This window comes from Plectropomus leopardus, chromosome 8 (assembly GCF_008729295.1).
Source record: "Plectropomus leopardus isolate mb chromosome 8, YSFRI_Pleo_2.0, whole genome shotgun sequence".
NCBI lineage: Eukaryota > Metazoa > Chordata > Actinopteri > Perciformes > Serranidae > Plectropomus > Plectropomus leopardus.
The window spans coordinates 9,163,786-9,185,391 of NC_056470.1; the positions used below are offsets into that span (position 1 = coordinate 9,163,786).

Here is a 21,606-nt window from a genome sequence, read left to right on the forward strand (position 1 = left end):
TAATATTGGCACAGTTTTTACACCGTTTTTAACTAGTTTATATATCATCAGCGGAAATAGAACACCTGAAATTCAGTAACGGCTTTTTGTTTTGGTGTGCAACCTCAAGATTTTTCGGTGGCCCCATCTGGCCGCCCCTATGAGAAATGTCTGGGGGTGCCACAGAGCTCTGGAGAACTACCTAAGCCTAAAATTAAGGGTTTTGTTTCATGATGGATGTCATCATACTATCCATGCTGCCTTTTTTTCCTCATCAATTGAAAACCATTTTGAGTTACACTGAGATAACAAAAGGGGAAACAGTCTGGGCGCACCACACAGCACAGCTTCGTTTTGTGTAATCCTGTGCTAAATAAACACTGTGACAAGTAACACCAACACCTCCATTTTCCAACCATCCCTCACTCTCAAACACACAGGAAGGCATGCTGACATACGTGTGGAAATACACACCTACGACATGCACGCTGACGAGTTCTGTGTCCTTCTCCCTTTCTGTTTTTCTGCGCTTGTCGTTTCTCTGCAGCTTTCCCCTGCAGCCGTTGCTCTCAGACAGAAAAGTGTGAATAGCTAATCATAGTTGAGACTCAGACAGATAATTGGATGTACGCTTTCTTTACAGAAATTAATCTCTAGATTCAGATGAGAAACCTCAAATAGGACATCAATTTCTTTCCGATTTTCTCTACTCTGATTGCTTTAGGTCAGACTGCATACATCATCTATGCAATTCTTAAATGTGAAGGAAAAAAGGAATCAAAAACAGAATTAGACAACCACATAAAACACATATATTAAAATGTATGTTTAATACCAAGATATTTACACCAGTATCGCTCGACTCTTAACAGCTCTATCCATAATATGAAAGTGTTTAATGTACATCGAATAAAAAATTAAAATGTAACAATGGAACTCTGTACATTCACAAAAGTATACACCTCAAGTGGGGAGAAAATACAATTTGTAGTCTTTGTAGCTGAAGACCAGGTGCTGAAACCCTCCCAGACGAGCCATTTGAAGAATTGCCTCTTGAGATATCTTACACATGTCTGCGTTTTTTTCTTGTAGCAGTCGCTGCTGGTGGCTGAGACTCAAGTCCCCTCAGTGACGCTCATTTTAGTGTTAGCCATCAAGACTGCTGGCTTGTTTTCCTGTTGAGCCTAGTTATAAAAAACGTCATCTTCGGATAGCGAGCTGCTATCTACGTGTCGGACTGCAGCCTCTGCAGTTGTAGTGCTTCTGTCCCCTTGGGGACGATCCCTGTTCTGCTGGGTGTTGGACGTTGAAGAAATGGAATCTGCCATTGGTGGTGGGGCTAGATTGGCCGCCCTGCTGTCGCCATAAGTCTGGGCATGGATGCTGTACAGGTGTTGGGGAACGCTGACGCTTCCGCCATCCAGCAGGAACTGGGACAAGAAGTGGCTTTGTGCTGCTGAGGAGCATATTAACAGCATTAGCCAAATGCCTCTTGAAAACACTAAAGAAATTATCCGAATGACACATTCAGTGACAGCTGGTTGCTCTCAGGTTGTAGAGAATTTAGAAGCTTCACACTGGTATATTACAGAAATAGCACAGATACACTCGCTGCTTAAATCATTTTAAAAAAAAGGTGCCATTTACCAGCTGCTGCAAAACATGGGGCTGATAACACAAGACTTTAAGTGGGAAAGCTATTTCTGCAGGAAAATATTTGCTAACTCATGAGGATCATATGTTCAAGCACTTATTATTACTAAAATAATGAAATACAGTGAATTTCCTCCATAGCTTGATTTTATTTTATCTAGCTCTTCAGTTTAAACAAATAACATTAGCTAGATCAGGTCATTAGTAAGATCAGTTCACGCTAAGCTAGGAGAGGGTTTTGTAGAAAATTAAGCACACTAAATCAAATCAGAAGTCAAACAATTCGGGGTGGTGCCGTTTAAGTTGTGCGACCACGATGTAGTTCGTTCATAGCCTAACAATAGCTTTTTGCTTCTGGCGATTTCATTTATGCTTCAAAACACACGAAAGTGGTGCTCATCTGTAAGGATTATCATGCTAAAGTATATGTATTATAAACTTGTGTTCATCACAGAGTTTATTTTTGGTGATGATCGAAAATCTCATTCAAAAATCCCATAAGATTTTTTGACGAGGGTACCAGTGCGATACTAACTTCGTTGGCCTAAAAACAAATATGTCATCCCTTCACCACTGTATTTGTGTGAAAAACCAGATTGAAATATAAAAACCATCACCAGTGATATACACTGCACACATCACACTCATGATTCCTCCAATATGGTAGAGCAAACCAGGTCTTTGAGATATTTGCGTACCATATATGTGACCAATTATTTTGTGCAACAGGCCTTCTGTTGCTTGATGAGTCATATTTGTCTCAAAAATCCACTATCAACATTAAAGAAAAGACTTCAAGGTAAAATAAGGACTTTGAGATTATATTCAAACAAGCTGCATCAGAGACTCTACCAGAGACTGTGTTTTAATCCTTTGATTCACTCGTATTGAGCTATTGTGATTATTTTCCATGACCAACCTTGTAAACTGGTGGAGGGCTGCTCCAAGCTGTCGTTCATCGACCACACATTCATTGATGCCTCTGCTAGGGCAAACTGCTCTGCTACTCCTGTGAAACAAACACATTTTATGTTGCTTTTCTCAGAAATCGACCCCCAGTTGTTTTTCGCTGTGTCTACCACCGTCACAAATAAAGGGAAATCACATAAGTGCACAAGATTTGAGCCACTGTCATGGGACGTCTTAAGGACTATTGATTTTTGGAGATGCTCGCTCTTGACGAGCCAATCGAACAGAAACAATGCTCAGAGGGATCTGACTGCCACTTTATCTCCACTGACCACATCTTGTTTTTCTTGAATTGAATTCACTCGTCTGTCTCACCTGCAGCGAAGCGAGCTTCCTTGATCTCGTCTGTCATTTGGGAGTAGAATTGTTCATCCTCCTGCAGCTCTGCACCCATCCCCCCCCAGCCTCCGCCTCCTTTACCCCAGGCCCCGCTCCAGCTGCCCCCGCCTCCCCTGGCCTCGCTGCCTCCGCCCCAACCTTTCCACTCAATCAGGTGAGCAACTCGCCCCTGGGCCATCGCCGTCGGCTGAGTGATATGCTCCTTTATCGTGGCCACCAGCCCTAAATAAGGGGAGGAGGAGAAGGAGGGATACATCTTGATAAAGTGGATTAAATGTTGGACATGAAGTAAGTGTTGTAGCAGAGAAAAGAAGCAGACAATTTGAAAAAAAGATGATGTGATAGGCTACATGAAAGGGTGTACAGGTGGAGAAGAAATGCCACAGTGAGGGACCGAGGTATGAAAATGGAAAAAAGATACAGAGTGAGAATAATCAGGAAACGATGATACTTTAAGCATAATTCAGACTTTGAAGGTGAGCATTTACTCCTGATTTGCATAAATTAAAGCATGAAAGAGACATTTCTGCTGCTGCCTTCTGATGTAGAGCTCCATAGAAAATAAATTGGAGAAAACTGAAAATGACAGTGTAACAGCACCTGAGGTGATGTTGGAGTGGATTGTACATTTTCTTGTTTATTACTGGCAGCACCTTGACAGCACAGTATGACGCTATCGTGAATAGGAAACCTAATGAAAAAACATGTTTTTTCTCACAATTTAATCAATTTAACATTTCCATAACACTAAACGAAACAACTTTGGTATTTTTTTGTAGTTTATTTCAGGCACTACTTTATGTTTTCATAAGAAAATTACAAGTCAGTTTGAATTCTTTCAGTTCTCCGAACATTGACGTTTAAAATGACACAATGTTTACTGTAACATTTTCAATCCTATGCTGTGTTGACGCTTCTTCACATTCTGGGCTCAAACTCTTCTTCCTATGCTTTCTGCTGACTGTGCACACACATGCTATTGTGTATCTGTATTTTTTTTTTAATCTTGGGATTTTACCAGGTCAGATTTTGAGACATAAATATTTTTTTATTTCAAATTTTAGGTTAATTCTTAAAGCTGTAGTTTGAAAAAGTTTTTGTCATATTTGCTCAAACTGAGAGGGCTCATTCTCATTCCGAAGTTGTTAAATACCACCGCTTTGTAAGTGATTTTGGCGTCAGACACAAAAGTCACCTTACTTACAAAAGTTTGTAACAAAAGTTTGTAAACATTTTACAACTAAGCAGAGAAGGAACGTGATCATTATTTATTCCTTCTTTAATTTTAGTTTTTTAATTACATATTATGTATCTCATATTCTGTCAGGATATAATGTTTGATATAGTTTCAAATATGACAAAAACATACCAGTTAACAACTGTTGCTTTAAGTAAGTAAAGTCAGGGCAGTTAATTCACATCTCAAGTCCTTATTATTGTGACAAATTATTATAAATTGTGACAAAAGAGTCAAATGAAGCCCGAAATCTACAGCTCTGTTGCTTGTACTAAATTGACTCATACCAAGCTGTACATAATAGAGCTTTGTCCCTTTAATCTCAAAAGTAATACATTATTCATAACATGAATCACTGGGCAAAACTGCAAAGAAGCCATCATTTCAACAGACAAGGGAAGAGAGGTCTGGGGAAATGAAGAGCTCGAACGAAAGTGACAGCTTAGCTTGGTCATACTCCAGAACAGGTAAATTACACAGATGTAAAAGGACAAAAAGCAGAAAGGTTGAGAGGGCAAAGGTTTAGGAAGAGAATGAGGAGGAAAGGTTAAGAAGTTAAAAAAAGGCAGAACAGAGTCAAGAACAGGAGGAGAGGAGGACGGGGTAACAAGCTTAGAGAGTAGTGGATACAGTTAAATGAAAAAAGTGAGAGACTTGGCTGCCTGGGCTAATTGAAACCGAGAAAAACATCCCGACATGTTATTTTTATTTGAGCTCAACACCTAGAGAGTCCTCTCTGTGTTTTGTTGTGCTCTGCGACACCCACTGCTGTCTCAGCCTGAGTTCACTCTGTTATGATGATCAGTTCTGACTGATGGTGAGGAAGCTATGTTTGCATCTATTTAAGTTATGTGCACACCGCAGGAAGATCCCATTTGGTTTCCAAATTGGATATTTTGCCCGACTGTCCGCACTGCAGAGTGAAAAGGACCAAATCATATTAGGCTGACGTTGCACCCTGCAGAATAATCATGCGTTAAATATGTCCCTCTGAATGCGGTGGGCAGCAGATACAGAGCATCATTAGCATTCATTTAGAGTCTTGTTTCTAGCCCCTGACAAACGTAGTCCAGTATTCATTAATTCAGTTTTCAGTCTCCACAAAATGTCGGATTCTTTAAGCCACTAAATGATCCATTATGTGGACTTGCTAGATGCTAAACTTGCCTGTGTGCTGTTTGGTGCTGGGCAGGTAACAGGCAATTTATCACAGCTTTTTGCAGAAAACAGCAACCTGTTATGTCTGGAAACGAGGCTCATTAGAGCAATGACATTAGACCAAAAGCAACGTCGTTGGTAGTAAAACCAGAACAAATACTCATAGGACAATAAAATTGCTCAATAAAGCTTAGAGGAACTGCTGAGTTCACTGATAATATTTGGTAAATAATAACAAAATGGTTAGAATGTAATTCTTGTGTATTCTTCCAATTCTTGGACTTTTGCACCCAAGGTCCATTTATTGTCATTCTACAACACACTGTTGCAAAATGAAATGAAAATTGTAGTCCCCTGCTTCACAAGAAAAGACAAAACAGAACAAAACTATTTTCACTGCGGTGTACAGAGGCAGGGTTTAGGACTGAGGAAAGAAGCTGCGGGGATAAATAGGCTGTGGTTATAGGGGTGGATATTATTTTTTTGGTATCTTTAAGCACAACCATCTCATACCAGTATCATATATGCTCAGTAAATGGGTACCAATGATGTTCTGGGATAAAAATAATAATCAGCTACAGAGCCCTGAATGGTACACAAACCATACCAATATGTAATATTTCCAGTCAGAATGCTTTCTGCTTCACAGTTAAGTTGACAAAAACTTGGCATGCTTGCTAAACCTTATCTCATTCACTGAACAAAGTCTCAATCTACGAGAAACCGAGACGTTACAAAATCAGATATAGAAATCTACAAGCTTTTCAACACATCCTCTGAGTTTCCTTGGTTTTTGTAGATATTCTTGGATTTCTCAGTCTTGTTTATTGTGTTGCCACAGCAAACACAGGGTTACAAGTCTAATAAAGTAACCAGTTAGTCAGGAAGAAGTCCTGTTACAAAAATAGGCATATACTGCATTATATGAGGCATGACTCCCTGCTGTAGGTTGTGGGGAAACAGAGGGGGTAAACAAAAACAGACTGGCGAACAAACATGGAGTGTTATAAAATCTGTAGGTGCTGCACTCAGTGTTGTTATTTACCAGCCAACATGGGAATAATTCTAGAAAACTACACTGAATTACATCCTAAGAGATAAAATTGGTAAGTACTGTACTTTGCCTGTTTTCATGCAACTAGAGCTGATTTCAAGCTGTGGTTGACTTTACCATAAAAAAAACAAAGAAAATCAAAGCTGCAGTCATGATTGTGGTGAAAAAAAACAAACAAAAAGGGTCCATACAATGTGGAATGTTGAAGACTGATAAGAATAATAGTCTTCAGCACCTCTAAGAGAGCGTCTACAGCCATGCTAGCAGCTCTCTCAGGCCTTACTTAGACACAGCACTTTTAGCTTAATGCTAATGGGTTAGCAATGACAATGCTGACAAGCTAATGTTTAGCAGTGGTGATGTTACACTCAAAACCAAACACTCAACAAAATGTCAACCTTTCATAAAACTAGATGGCTAGATGTTTCGATTCTTCACCATGCCAAAAGTCACGTGACCACCCCAAACAAGACTTCGTCATAATAACAGTAATGAAGGCAAATAATTAGACCAATGGGAATGTCATTAGTTTTGCAGGCATTCAGTCAGAAACCAAAGTTTTATGATTTTGAGCCGATAATGGCACCAGATAAAACATTAAAGTACCACCAAAGTTGATACAATTATTTCTGATGAGTATGTGAATGTTTATTCACAATTTCCAAACCATCAATATTGGTTGAGATATTTTAGTCTTGGACCAAAGCAACTGACAGATATTGTCATCCCTTGAGCCATTCTGTTAACATGGCTAAATACCAGTACAACATGTGCATGCATATTTGTAACATTTGGTTGTTTGGTCACTCTGTCTGTCTATGCAACAGTTTAAAATTAGATCATCTCAACATCCTCTTGGCAGGTTACCATCATATCTACTGTTGATATTCATGGTCCCCAACGCATAAATACTAATATTTTTGGTGATCCTCTTATTTCTACTTAATACTATTATAAGATCAAAATGTCTGCCTTTCCATGGAAAATATCTAAATGTTACTGCCACAAAATTTAATGAGCAAGTTCATCCTTAATAAAGGACTTGACCTGTGTTTGCTGTGGCAACACAACAAACAAGACTAAGATATCCAATAATTTCTACTACAACCAAGGAAACTCAGAGGATGTGTTGGAAAGCTTGTAGTCCTTTATAAATGAATATGAATGCTCCATGAATATTACTTTTTTCTATAGATTTACCATGTAAGATATCTCATAATCTAACTGGGCCTCCATGAAATCTGCTGAGCACATTCATACTGTCAAAGTGATGAACTCTTTTGATTTTAATGACCATCTTTATCTTCTTTTGACAAACACTCAAGACTAACAAAATCTGTAAGATTAACAAATCTGGCAAGAACTCAACACTACTGAATATGTGAAATCCAATGGACTTTTCAGTTTCTGGGTTCCAGCAGCAGGGCTAACATTATTTGCCTCTAATAAAATCACATCAGCCTATTGCATCAAACTGCATCATACAAAAAGAATAATACTGTCTGCATGATATTCCTCTAGATGTAATTGTATTTGTACAATAATATTTGAGTTTGTGCAGTGTGATCTGATTTGAGCAGTTGGGTTGTCAGCTGCACTTCTTGACTGCCCGACTCAACAGAACTTACCCCGCAATTTAAAGTGAAGACTCACAAGTGATTATGTCTAATTAAATGTCAAAAAGCTTTTTTTATTTTTCATTTTTAACTGGACCGGTTCTGTCACTCCCAAAGCAGGTGTCAGCCTCTCAGCTGTCTGCATGAATGTCTGTATTTGTCTAACATATTCATGAGGTTTTCCCAGCCGTGCAGTTATACTGCTGGGGTAATAAAGGAGCTTTCACTGGGAAAAGTTCAGCAAAGCATACCACATTAAGTCAGATAATTAACCTCTCGCTGAGAGAGGAAAGCAGTGGAGATGAGGCAGACAGACACAGGATGGGGATAGGGGGATGAAAAAGAGTAGGAGGCACCGACATGAAGAGAGCAGGAAGCCAGACTCAAAGGTTAAGGGGAAAAAAGGAAAATAAAATGGGAGAAAGAAACGTGTGTACTTTTATCTGAGTGTTCATACATGTCTGTTTCAGTAAATCTGGTGTTACAGCTGGTGTATAGCTTACAAAAACGCCACAATATTCAGAAAGTAATAAATTGTCACCCCAATAATGTATCAATTTTGACTATATTTTTTCTCTTATGTTGTGAACAAAATTTGGCACCAATCAGCATTAGTGCAGTGGGGGAACTCAAATGTATTAAAAAAAAAAAAAAAAATTTGCCATTAAAAGGAGAGAGAATTACCAATTGTTTGGATCATCTCTAAACTGGATAATTGTTTTGTTGATCTGTGAAGGTTACATAATCTGTGATCTTTTTTGTGGAATATTTAAAAGCTAAACAGCAAAGTGCTGCTGGTGTGAGTCAGTCTCTGCTAATAGAAGTAAACAACTGATGCTCTTTGCAAGAGATAGTCAGTCTTGACAAAAGTAATATCTGTTCTACAATCCCTAATATTCATGCTTTGGCTGTTTGGGCTGTGTTTGAAGTCTGTCTGTCATGTGATAGGAGCAAAGGAGGAGGTCAGGTCGTATAAAGAGCGACAGAATACACATATGGAGGCTGGGGGAGTTAAATGGGTCAAACAAACCCAAGAATTTGACCCAGGAGACAAGGGTAAAACCAAAAGTCATTGCTAAGTTATATTAAATTACGTATGCCATGTCATATCATGTCGTCACCACACATTATATAAGAATATAAGAATACATTAAACAATTACCATAAACAGTAGTGTAGTAGTAGTAGTAGTGTGTCAGAAATTATGATACTTTGGTATGAGTCTATGCATTGTTTTTTAAGAAAAGCCTGCATAATATATATTTCACCTTGTATGTAACATTACTTAAACTATCCATAGGATTATATGTTATATAGGATAAGTCATCTGGATTTTTGTTCCAAAATGCTTTGAAGTGATTAGCTGTTTCTAGAAATTTCATCTGGAGGAACACCCCCCCACCTCTCGCAGCCCCTCCTCGATGGTTGTTAAATAGGTGATTGCAGCCCTGTGCTGACACTATGTGTGGGTGAGAAAGGGCACGGAGAAGGAGGGAAATTACATTACTAACGTCCCATGGTTACTAACACAGTTTCCCAGCTTGCTGTTTCCTCTGTCTCATATGTTTAATTCATAATGAAACAGCACATGGTCTGAAGCTGTTTATGTTCCTGTGTGTGTATGTGTGTGTTTGTATGTGTGTTCATCTTACCCATTAAAGAGGAGGTGGCCAGCTCGCCGATATCATAGCCATTGGTTTTATCAGCCACACTGCCGTTGGAAGGATTGTGGCCATCCTGCACATTATGATGCACACAAAGAGAGAGATCATATTATGTCTGTATCATTAATGTAAGGAGGAAGGCTTGTATTTCCTGTGAACGTAACAGAAATAGCTTTATTTTTACTTGTCCCCAATGTATTTTGATATGGGTTCCTCAGTGGGTTTCATATGACAAAGAGACATCTCACAGATGAGCAGCTAACCCTTTTGTATAATCTTTTGAAGCTATGAGATTTCCATACAACAAAAACACAAAAACAGCACATACACACTCATAAGAACATTTGCATACATTCTTCTCAGGCATCCTGTGTGTGACGACTGAACCCACACACACACACATAAAATGGCGATAATGACAATTAACAGCCGGCTTTTGTGAAAATCCTGTCGCATTCACACTCAAATCAAATGAAGGCATTTTAAACTCACACCGTGGTATTTATCCCCAAGTAGCTGCAATCAATATGGACAGAAAAAAACGTACTTCATATGTATTTCTCTTGGTTTAAGTATTTTTTATCTAGGAATAAAACCTTCAAGCTTTTTTTCTAAGTTGTTGCAAACAAAATGGGATGATAAGTAAGCACATGCTTACACATTAGTGCATGGCTCCACTTCAAACTGTAGAAAACCAAAATCTAAATTAGGTTTTACAGACGATAAAAATCCTGCATAAAAGTCACTTGAATGTAAAATGAACAAAATGGGAGAACCAAGTGCTCTCTTGGGAAAATTAAGTCAGTTTCTGTTTTTCACATCAACTGCTTTGGCTTTGGTGCCAGACGTGCGGTCACTGCAAACCCAAAGGGATCTTTTAAATTCCCTGTCCTTTTTTCTGAGAAACTGCTCTTTTTATTAAACAAAAACAGCCATTCTTTCATGAATGTTTTACGATTCTTATGTAACGTGTTAAATCTGTAAATGTATCATGGAATAATCATTGTTAGACATTGTTCGGCAGATTTGACATTTGTTTTATTTGTATTCAATAATTTAAAGAGTAGCCTTGCTTGTTAAGGCAAAGCAAAAGCCCGTGTTGAAGCCTTTATGTAATTCTCAGCACTCATGAACTACACAAACATATCCTACTTTAGTAAATGTCTGTTACACACTGTTAAACAGATTTTTTTCAGTGGCAATAATACCTTAAGTTTCTTTTGCTAATAGCTTTCCAGCTAGCAACACTAGCTAACCTTTGACCAGCCTCAGCTAAACCATAATAATAATTGTGATTGTTTGTTTCAAGTTAGATTCATCTTTACTCAACTTTCCATGAAGAATTTTATAAAAGTTTTATAAAGTGTATAAATTTGTCCAGTCACTGATGCTATAGCCTACTAATGAAGATACCAGAAATGTGAAGGCTTACTTAGACAACTTGTTTACTTGAGCTACATGACACTAGTCCAGAAGAAGGCTAAAAGTAGCAAGTGTAGCAGTTTGTTGTTTTTTGGTTTGTTTGGGTTTTTTTTAATATTTGAGACTTTGTAAAATGCTGATGATGTTCATTGAATAGCAGATGTTAATGTGTGAAATACACAAATACAGAGACAGCGTCAAGCTGATTAATCGTCTCAGTGAGAGGCATGCAGACAGGAGCAGACTGAACATGTTATGTGTGAAAGATATATTAACCATTAAAATGGAGCCAACAGCCGAGTAAGAAGTAGCCTTCTCCATTACTCTGGATAAATCACAACACACACAACATCAAGTGTTTTTAAAGGGACTATGTTTTTCTAGAAAAGAGTTTCAGTGAAAGCTGTTTTAATTCTGGTTACCTCATACTGTCAAAACCAAACTTGTTGCTCTCACTCTAAATAGCCTATATGGGAATTACAGACACACTGAAAGGCAAATAGTTGAGTTTCCATCCAAATGTAGCACACATTTTACCTGAATTTTCAGACAATCTCTAATGGAAGATGCACATTTATGCACGTTTCTATCCACTACTGTATTGCAAATATTGGGAGTCAGTTTATTAAGATTAGCAGGGTCCTAATTCTCTAGTCAGAAGAAGAGGCTACAAAGAGATGACGTAATTAAAAGAGCCCCAGTTAATCCTGAAATAAAGGAAATGCATGCATGTACAGTGCCAGAGAGCACACTAGACAATGGAAACAAAGAGTCATCATTTAGTCACTGAATCTGTTTCGTCAGATTTACCTTTTATTGATACACCAACTTTTCCACCTTCCTTGGGCGTAAAAACTTGACATTTTTTAAAATGAAATTTTTGCTGTTTCCACACAGTGTTTTACACTGATATTAAAAAAATGCACATAAAAACAGGGCCCACACCTAGAATCAAACCTATAATGTAAAGGTGAGGGCTTTCACTCACCTTGGCAGAGGATGGCTGACCCTCCACAATCTGGTCCTGCTGTGCTGTCATGGGATGATGGAACTCTGTTGGGAGTCGCACACAGAAATTCTGGGGTGAAATTCATGCTTCATGCATGTTGGTTTATGTGTGTTGATGTGTGTTTTTCAAGGCAGGGGTCTTTGAAGCCAAATCCCAGTTGTCTCTGATGGTCAGGGGTCAATGAGACTCATATATGAATTGATCAGAGACACAGAAACAGAAGACAGAGAGAGGCATTTAACCAGAGCCTTCTAAACATATTTGCTATTTAATTGACAGCGATGACGTTCATATGAGTGACAAGAGGAAATGAAGCGCAGTTCAGAGCACTGGAGAAACGACATCATCAGAAAGGTCAGTGGACACACACACACACACACACATACACCCGAATACACCTACACACACACATTTACAAGCAGACATACAAACACGGCCCTGGGGTTTCCCCTGGGAGGGGTCGTCAAGACAATTGGCTGTCACTATGGAAACACGACAGCAACAGGAGGCGGTGTTACCCTTCCATTTACTTAAGTCAAGATTGCCAGCACATACGCACACACACACAGATACACAGGGATGATGCACAGGGCTGTATCTGGTCTCCGGCCTCTTCAGATTCTATTAGTAGGTCGAGAAACACATCACGATTCCTGACCCAATCCACTGTCCTTGTGGGGTTAAATCTCACCCTGACTCACAACACACAAATACATAGACACACTGCTGCAGTTCTCTTAGCTGTCTGCCTGGAGCTACACAACTGGCTTCTCTCTTTCTTTCCAGCTTGAAAGCACTGCCCTCATTACCCTTAACCTTGTCAAAAGGAACCTTTCCTGAAGAAAAGCAGACTTTGTCTCCCAAAATATTATCAGATTCAGGCTGAAAATAATATGTGAGAATGTGATGTGTAATGTCATGTTATGGCAGAATAACAAGGTTGTTGTTCAGAGGTATCACAGAAAACTGGCGCACTTCACATCAACTTTTTTATTATATTAGATCTTTTGTTTTGACAGCACAAATTAATACTTGTGTTCTCTAAAAGAGGTCCTGCCACCAGCTTAGTTGAGGCAGTGTTATTTCATCCCAACAACAAATACTACCTTATTTCCAATGCAGGCATAGAGGGTAAATATGAGAGAGAAAATTGCAACGCGAGTCACATCTTCAAGTCACGACAAGTTGGATATGAGCTCTGGGATGGAGCTGTCACATCTTGAAGCCGCTGTTGTTGTCCACTGATCCTCAAAATCCCTCTCATCAACCTCCCGCTCCCCGAGTCCTGTATCTAAAGCAATCTCACCGATTCACAGAGATCAGGAATAGCTGTGAGAGAGTAGATGAAAACAAGTTTCGGATGGATGCTTTCATGGCAGAATTTGTACATCAGTTGCATCCATCTCATGATGGATGCACATCATACAAACACTACTGCCACGCTGAAAATGTGATCCAGGTGGTTGTTGACACCTCAGAGATCTAATTACTTCACAGTTTTTTTCCTAGATTCTCACATTCACAGCGATTTCTTGAGAGCATGATGTAACTTTCTGAAACAGTTCAAATGTTTGTTGGCTGCTGGCAACACTTCCTGCAAGTCCAATCATCAGATGGACACACTGACCTGGACGCACAAACAGGTGGGCACTGACCTTTGTGACCTTTGCAGAGGCAGGCACCCATGGTCTCAGGACGGCCGGGCGGTTATCTGTTCACCATGGCGGCTTGAGGATGAGGACGATGAGGTGTGGGTGAGAAGGTAAGGAAGAAGGGGAGGAAGGAAGGGAAGAGAAAGAGGTATGAGAAGTGTCTGTTAGTGAGCAGAGAGAAGGAGGAACTGAGGCAAGGGGGGGAGAAAGTGAGAGCGGATGCAAGATGAGCTGCAGGCTTATGCATTGGCTGACTTGTCTGTATAGGAGAGAGGTGAGAGAGTGACACAGACAAAGTGTGGGGAGGGGGGACAAAGAGAGAGAGAGAGAGAGAGAGAGGGAATCAGGGAGAAAGCATGAATGCCCGTTTGCTGACGGTTTTGAATCTCCTCCCCTGTATTTCTTCTTCTCTCCTCCCATTCTCTTCTCCCTCTCCATCCTACTTTATATAGGAGACTCAGTGTGAATGGAGGGCTTGGTGACTGAGCTATATGTTGAATATATACAATTCAGCACCTTACTTAATAGTAGATCTATCTATCTATCTATATCTCTCACTCTCTTTATATATGTATATATATTACCAAAATTATAGTGTTTGAATACTTGTCATGAAGAAATGTAAAAAGTTTCCTTCAAAATTAATATGTAATTGTCATGCATGTCACATAAAGTGAAATATAATCTAATAGCTCGTTCACCATTGTGGTTGCAGTTAGAGTTTACACTGAGATTATGACTCCAATTACTGGGAGTTTTATTTGTCAGTTTTAATGTAAAAGAATATGACTATTGATATTTTATTGAACTTATTTACAAAAATAATATCACTTTTGGTCAACAAATGTAATGACTCCTTTATATGCAAATATAATAATAATAAATACACACATAAATAAAAAAGTACACACACATACAAAACAATTTTATGTTCTTATATTGATTATACAGCATAATCTAATCTTATTTACAAGCAGCTGACACGTAAGCAGTGTGTATGCTAGTAGGCGCTCCACTTTACTACGTATTTCTCAGTCTTGTCCTCAAAACTGAGAAAGATTTGTTTGCATGATGCAACTTTTGCCAACTTTTTGAGCCATTTTTGAAAAGAGGACTCAGCTGGTTTCATTAAAATAACTGATGTTGTTTGTTTCTGATATTTATGGGGGTTTTTAATCTGTTTTCAAACAGGTTGTGGTGTAAATTATAGTTATTATTATGAATCTGAAATTTTTGGTGTTAACTAATTTCCATTTCATAACATTCAGACATGTTCACACTTTTGTACACAGCGTGCTGCACCTCCTGTGAACCTGTTAGCTCTGTCACACACACACACACACACACACACACACACACACACACACAGCTGGGAAGACACAATCAGACACAATATTCCACAGCATTTGTTGTCCCTGTTTGTCTCAGATTCCTCGTGGTGCGAACATTGGGATAATGTTACCAAGGTTCTGCTGATATCACCCGCAGCAACAGTGCTCATGGGGATAATACTGTTGCCACGGCAACCAAGCCACTCCATGTTTTAGAGGCTTTTTTTTCCCTAAACTAATTTGCCCGAGAACGGAGCGAAAGAAACATTATGTGATGGGCAGGGGGAGGATGTTGCTGATAAAGTCAGCAAAACAGCGGACGCTGACATCAGCACTGAAAGAAATCTCAGCTCAGTTCGACAGAGCTGTGGATTGGGTTGATTACAGTTTATGTTCCCTTTAAAGAGAAGGTTTTCCTTTTCTTTGCCCTTGGGATAGATACATTTACACTTAACGTCAGTGCTTATCCTTACTCAACCCACAAAAAATGTCCTTCAGATTTAGGGAAGTCAAAAACAAGAGGATTAAAAATGAAAGACCAAGTAGCAATAAATGCACAACAAGCCCTAAATTAGCTGCTTGCAACTATATTCACAATAAGAACAGAAAAATGCAAGACAGACCATCCATAATCCCTCCATAATTTGAGTTTTGTCAAAAGGAAATCTGTATGAGGAGATCTTGTTCACTGATATACCTAAACTTGAAGTTTTATTGGCCCTGAACCTCACCACAGAGGCACGAAATGCCTTTCCAGGGGTCATTAGGTATTTCAGGCTGCTTTAATGGGCATCCAGGGGTACGTTGGTTTCTGCAGGTGGTAACATTTTGAATTTAGAGGCAAATGTTCAAGAACTCCCAAAACAGCCTCAGTGAACCCTAAAATATAATTAGGAAATTGTGGAACTCCCTCTAGAAATCCATGGACCCCTCGGTGTAGGTTTCATATCAACATTGGGAAGGGGATAGGGTTTTTGGGGGTCCTTTGCCAGAGAATTTTTAAGCACCAAACACTCAACATCCAGCACTCTGTGGAATTTTAGTTATGAATTTATGGCGGAAATGTCTTTAATTTTGTCAAAATAAAAGTCCTCTGCTACTTATGCTTTTATTGGGGGAAACAAATGCACACATTCTAAATATTGAGGGGGACAAATTCCTGAAACCTCTTCAAGAAAACATCCTTGCTGCCACCACACGTCATTATAACATCAGAAAGATGTTGGACTCTTATGTCGGACAGACGTTACATTTTGGGTTTAGAATTTGTCTGACAACATTGGAATTTCATGTTGTGTGGATATTAACAATATGATGTTTTGCAGATGTTGGGTTTTGTCTCAGGACATTACGACAAACTTAATCTACCCTAAGATGATGTTGGCATGAAACATTTGGAAGATGTTGGTTTTGATTACTTAACAACTCAATTTAAATACAATATTGACATAATCTGTCGTCTGTACATCAAATTGACATCGGGATTAGATATTGGTTATCAACAACATCAAATGATGTTGTTGGCCAGCAGGGCTAAATGCAATGAAGAAACTCTGAAGAACTTCAATTAAATGGAGTCCCCAAAGATCCATTGAGCCCTACTGAGGGAACCCTAAAAAACGGACAAAAAACAAAAGCATTTCAAAAGCACTGGATTACTTGACCCTGTAACCTCTTTTAGGATGACAGAAGCCATTCAGAAACTGTCGGAAGATGTTCAGTGAAACCTGTATGACACTTTGGGGACCCTAAAAATCCTCAAGAAACTCACAGAAAAGCAACCCTTCAAGGAATATCTGGATCTTGAATATTCTCAATGATCTCCAAAGCCTTAATAAAAAAAATATATAAAAAAGTACAATAAAAACTTTTAAAGGTCCCCAAACTTCAAATTGAGTTGTACTCCTTGTCCTGACAGAGGAGATGGCTCGTTAGGAGCAGCCTGACCTCTTGTGGTGAAAAGGCAAAAGTGCAGTAGCTCTTTACCACATAACTCATGTTGTATGCTTTGGGAAGCAACACCACAACCTTCCACTTGCTGCTGACTCTGTGTAAATGTCTTGTTAAACAAAAAAGGTACAAAGCAGAAGGGCGCAGAGGAAAAGTGTCCATAAATAATTCAGTCCAACAAGAGAAAGTCTTCCCCAATGATCTGTCCCTGCCTCTCACCTCGCATGTTGCAGGAACAGGTTGTCCTGCAAGCCTTTTTGTCCCTGCGTGCAGTTCTTAACAACCAACGCCTATAAATCTGGTTTTGTCGTGTATGTTAGACTGAATCTCTAGACTGTTTAGCGCCTCCATCAGACAAAACAAATCTTGAATTTCATTGGATGAGAATGTGGGTTTTTGCCCAGTAGTTGAAGACAGCAAAGGGAGCAGGAGGAATGTTTAATGTCCGCACATACACACAAGCGCACACACACACACACACAGAGACAGACACATACACACGGAGTGATGCTCCTCACTGGGAAGCCACAGACATTCAGCAACAATCATCTCTGTGGTCCCTTGAGGCAAAGAGGGAGTTGGATGCCTTTCAACACGAGATGATTCTCAAATATTGCCGTTTATGTGCATGAAACTGTTTTCAGTATAAGTTATGATGGAACATAAGTGTGATTACTTTGATTCTCTAATTGAGAATGATCCAGCTCCTGCGGGATATGCAACTTCTTTGTTGAGTCTGTGTCAATGTGGGAATTTCCCACTCTGATATAAGTCAAATACAGTGGAAAAAAAAACTTGGAGGTGTATTTTAAACATTTCACAAGGTCAAGCTGACAGACCACCATGCTTTTTATAGACCCACCCTGCTTCACATTCACACAACTCACATTTGGAGCTGCAGCCCTCCACTGAAGGTCTGCGGGAACTCAAGGAGAGCAAGAGTCAGACATTTTATTTGAAAGCTCAACATGGTTTGGCTGCAGTGGCGCTACGTTGTAGGATCACATGCAACAACAAAATCAGTCCTGATGAGGCTCTGATGAAGGCTCGTTTGGCAGATGGCATGAGCTTTAGACATAAAATGGGAAGCTGTGATCAGAGAGTTTTAAGATTTTGGAGCGCTGCTATTGTGGTTTGTGTCCAACATGGCCTCCTCAGTATAATAATAAATAGTTTTATGCTGCAATTTAAAACTTACAATCAGGATAATATTAACTGAAAGTAGGACTATTGTTACTGTATTCAAGTTGTCAAATTCTGATCCAAAGATTCATGTCAGATTCTGAAAATGAAGTTGCTCACTGGAAGAAATGTTTGTATTAATATGGAAGAAAGTAGGCTTAAGGGGTGTTATTTTGGGGATTCTGGGGCACCCTGTTCACCTCTCCATTATCTGCTGCGATCTGTCTGTTTCTCGATCTGTCTCTCTCTACTATGTCATCACAGTTTTTGTCTAGCTTTAATGGCTTACTGATGCACTCTCTCTTGCACGCGCACATCACATGCAATCACAAAATGCCCTGTCTGAATGACACAGAGGACCCAAAACTTGAATTTTTAATGAGTGAGATGCAGGGCTTTTTTTTATATATATATATTATTATCAGGACTGTTCTTATGTTTGGAATATATATAGTCTACAAATGTAGATTCAGGGCTCCTTGAGGCTGATGCCTCGGCCACCCAGGCCTAATGACGCTGTTGTTAGGCTGACAAGAAAGATATTTATACAGCATAAACACATCATTGGCTCTTGGTGAGATTTGTGCACATTGTTTCATAACTCTGGTGAGGCATTTCTCAATAATGCAAGGCTCAGCATTTATTGTTCAGAGAATCTGTTTGCTTAGGAAAAAGAGCAATGAGCTGATGGTACGTGAACTAAATCAATACTGTGTACATTTAGGGATGATAAAATATATTTATGGTTTTGAGAATTATGGTGTATGTAAGTCATCTGAAACCAAAAGATCCTTATGTGCTCTGTTGAGATCTAGCATTTTACAGTTTCTTTTTACAGACGGTATGTCAGTCTTGAAGAAGAAAGCAGATTTGTTCAGTGTGTTGTTTGACTGATACAGAAATATATAATGAAATGCATTCTGTTTTCTATTGCCTGTTCTACTGGGAACTATGTTTAGTGATTATAGTTATTTGGAGAAAACTTGGAGAGACTTCACAAAAAAAAGGTATTAATCAGAAATAACGGTAAAATGTGGAAGTTCTTTTCAGGGCACACATCTTTAAATTTGTACTTTACAATGTGTCATCCTTCTTTTTTTAATTTGTATTACTTGAACATGTGTAAGTTTCATAAAACTGCAGTGTCTCGTTCACCCATGTGGGATGAAGACGTTTGGAACGATACAGAAAAAAAGAAAGAACCTAATTTATTAAATTCAGACATGAAAAATCCAGATGAAAAGAAAAACTTGAAAATCCAGATTACCAAAGACAGTCCTTCACTCCTTGAACTGACAAGAATTTTTAGATACTTTTTTTTTTTTATCAGAATTTACCTGACTGGAATCTACACTTTGAATATGGTGTTTTGTTGAACATAGGCCATATGGATTTTTTTTCCTGAATTGGTGAACTGTAAAACAATAAATACGTAAAAAAAATAAAAAAAATCTTTATTGTAACACTCACTAAATCCACAGAGCTGAAGGAGCTTTTTTGTCATAAGATGTGAAAACAGCAACTCAAACAGATCACTCTTCAGTCAACACTGGAGCATGAAAAAACAAACTGAAGCTCACACAACAAATTTCAAGAACCAAACAAAGACCAACCTGAAAAACAGGACTTAGATACAAGCTGGTCTGACAAGAGGATGAAGTGCAGGTGGAGAAAAGTGCAGACAAGTTCAGGTGAGGGGAATGAGGTGATTAGGCAAAAGAACATGCTGCGAGCTGATTAGCTGGGAAAAACTGAGGAGCAGGGAAGGGGTAACGAGGCTGATGCAGAACAGGTGTGTAGCTGAGTGAGCGAAGGATGGGCAACACAGGAGGGGAAAAATATAGTATACATAAACCCAAAAACCCAGAAATCACAATCTTCTTTATAACAATCTGACAACACAGACTAACTATTAAAGACAAGTTGATGCTCTCCATTCTTCCCAAAAAGTCTGAAAGCACCACACTACACCTCTTATTCATAAGAGGGGAGGTACTTCATATACTTTTTAAAGCACTCAGAGTTATGATTTTTGATTTTGTTTAGGATGAGGGACTTTCAACTTTAAATGATCTAATTTTGTGTTAAATACCATCAGAACCCCAAAACCTGCATGTCAGTTCTAAAGGCATGTTTTCTTTAAAAATTTCCATAATAATACCATTTATCATAACCAGAAACTGTGAAATATGGTTATTTATGGTGAAGGGAAGGTTATGCAAGTTCATGCAATTTCCCACTGTCAGCCAGGGTAGACATGTTCTCATCCCTGGCCATCCCATATTACTGCTTTGTCAGCATGTCTACATATTACGGTAGGTATCAGGGTTAGAAATTAGCACCAGCCACAAGCCAAATTCTGGTAAAATATGCAAGTGACTACTGGATTTGCTTCTTTCACCTGCACAAAAGACAATGGCAATTTATAGGGTCATGATATTAAAGAAAACAAAGTCACACACCCTACTCTGATAAATAAAGTACAGTCTCTTACAGATTTTAGAAAAACTAGCGAAGTTCTCTTCAATCAGTACTGCAGAGCTCTAAAACAGCACAAATTCAAAGCTTCTACACACTAAACCTTGTTTAGAGAAATGTCTTTTTTTATTTTGGGTTAAAGTGCTTATTTGCTTTCTTTCAAGAGTTAGATTAGAAGGTCAACCACTGTCATGTCTGTGTGTTAAAAACAGATCTGCAGTAGGGAGCAAATTAGCATAGCTTAGCATAAAGACAGGAAGCAAATTGATTTAAAAAAAAAAAAAACAACAGTCTGCTCAGTTCCTCTGTGCAGCGTCTGCGGCTAAAGTGGCCAAAACCACAAATTCATTCTTTCAAATTCAAGTCATTTTTACATCAGTTCCTCAATCCCAAATTTCCTCATGTTTCATTTGTTTGCTTTCTCTGCTACAGTTTCTAACTGCCAAGGTACTAACGCCTGTGAATAAAACTCACAACATTTGGTTGTCAGCTGGACCTGTTTCGACCATAATGTGCTTGTCATGATCTTATCTTCAACCTGCAGGATTTGGTATGTTTTTCTGTGTTTATGTATTCTGGAGTCTTTACAGGAGCTACATTTCACTTTTACGTGTCATTCATGAATGAGCAGAGAAAACTTGTATAAGAGCTCCTTGTTCCTCTCTGGCTTTTATTTTTGCTTTCTTTGCAGAGAGCAGAGACACTGAGCCAAGCACAACATGGACAATGCTGGGAAACACCTCGCAGAGACAACGGAGGACAGTCCATTCTCCAACATGACGAACCATGTGAGACTTTCTGAGGAAGTGTGAGGGACTTTCTGTGGCTTGCCTACACATGTGGACGGTGACTGGAAGTCTCAGCTCGATTTATCTCAGTAACTAAGTAATCACAGTTGTGTGTTCGAGCCTCA

The 21,606-nt window shown here is 39.0% G+C and overlaps 1 protein-coding gene across 1 annotated transcript; it reads right to left on the minus strand.

Moving 5' to 3' along the window:
* Positions 1-842: 842 nt before the first annotated feature.
* Positions 843-19,891, minus strand: fam131c (family with sequence similarity 131 member C). Its single transcript, XM_042492603.1, has 7 exons — positions 19,829-19,891; positions 13,756-14,011; positions 12,080-12,144; positions 9,658-9,742; positions 2,917-3,162; positions 2,552-2,641; positions 843-1,435 (listed from the first exon to the last, which is right to left on the minus strand). Exons 2-7 carry the CDS (start codon positions 13,784-13,786, stop codon positions 1,164-1,166), a joined length of 789 nt encoding a protein of 262 aa, XP_042348537.1. The 5' UTR covers positions 13,787-14,011; positions 19,829-19,891; the 3' UTR covers positions 843-1,163.
* Positions 19,892-21,606: the final 1,715 nt, after the last annotated feature.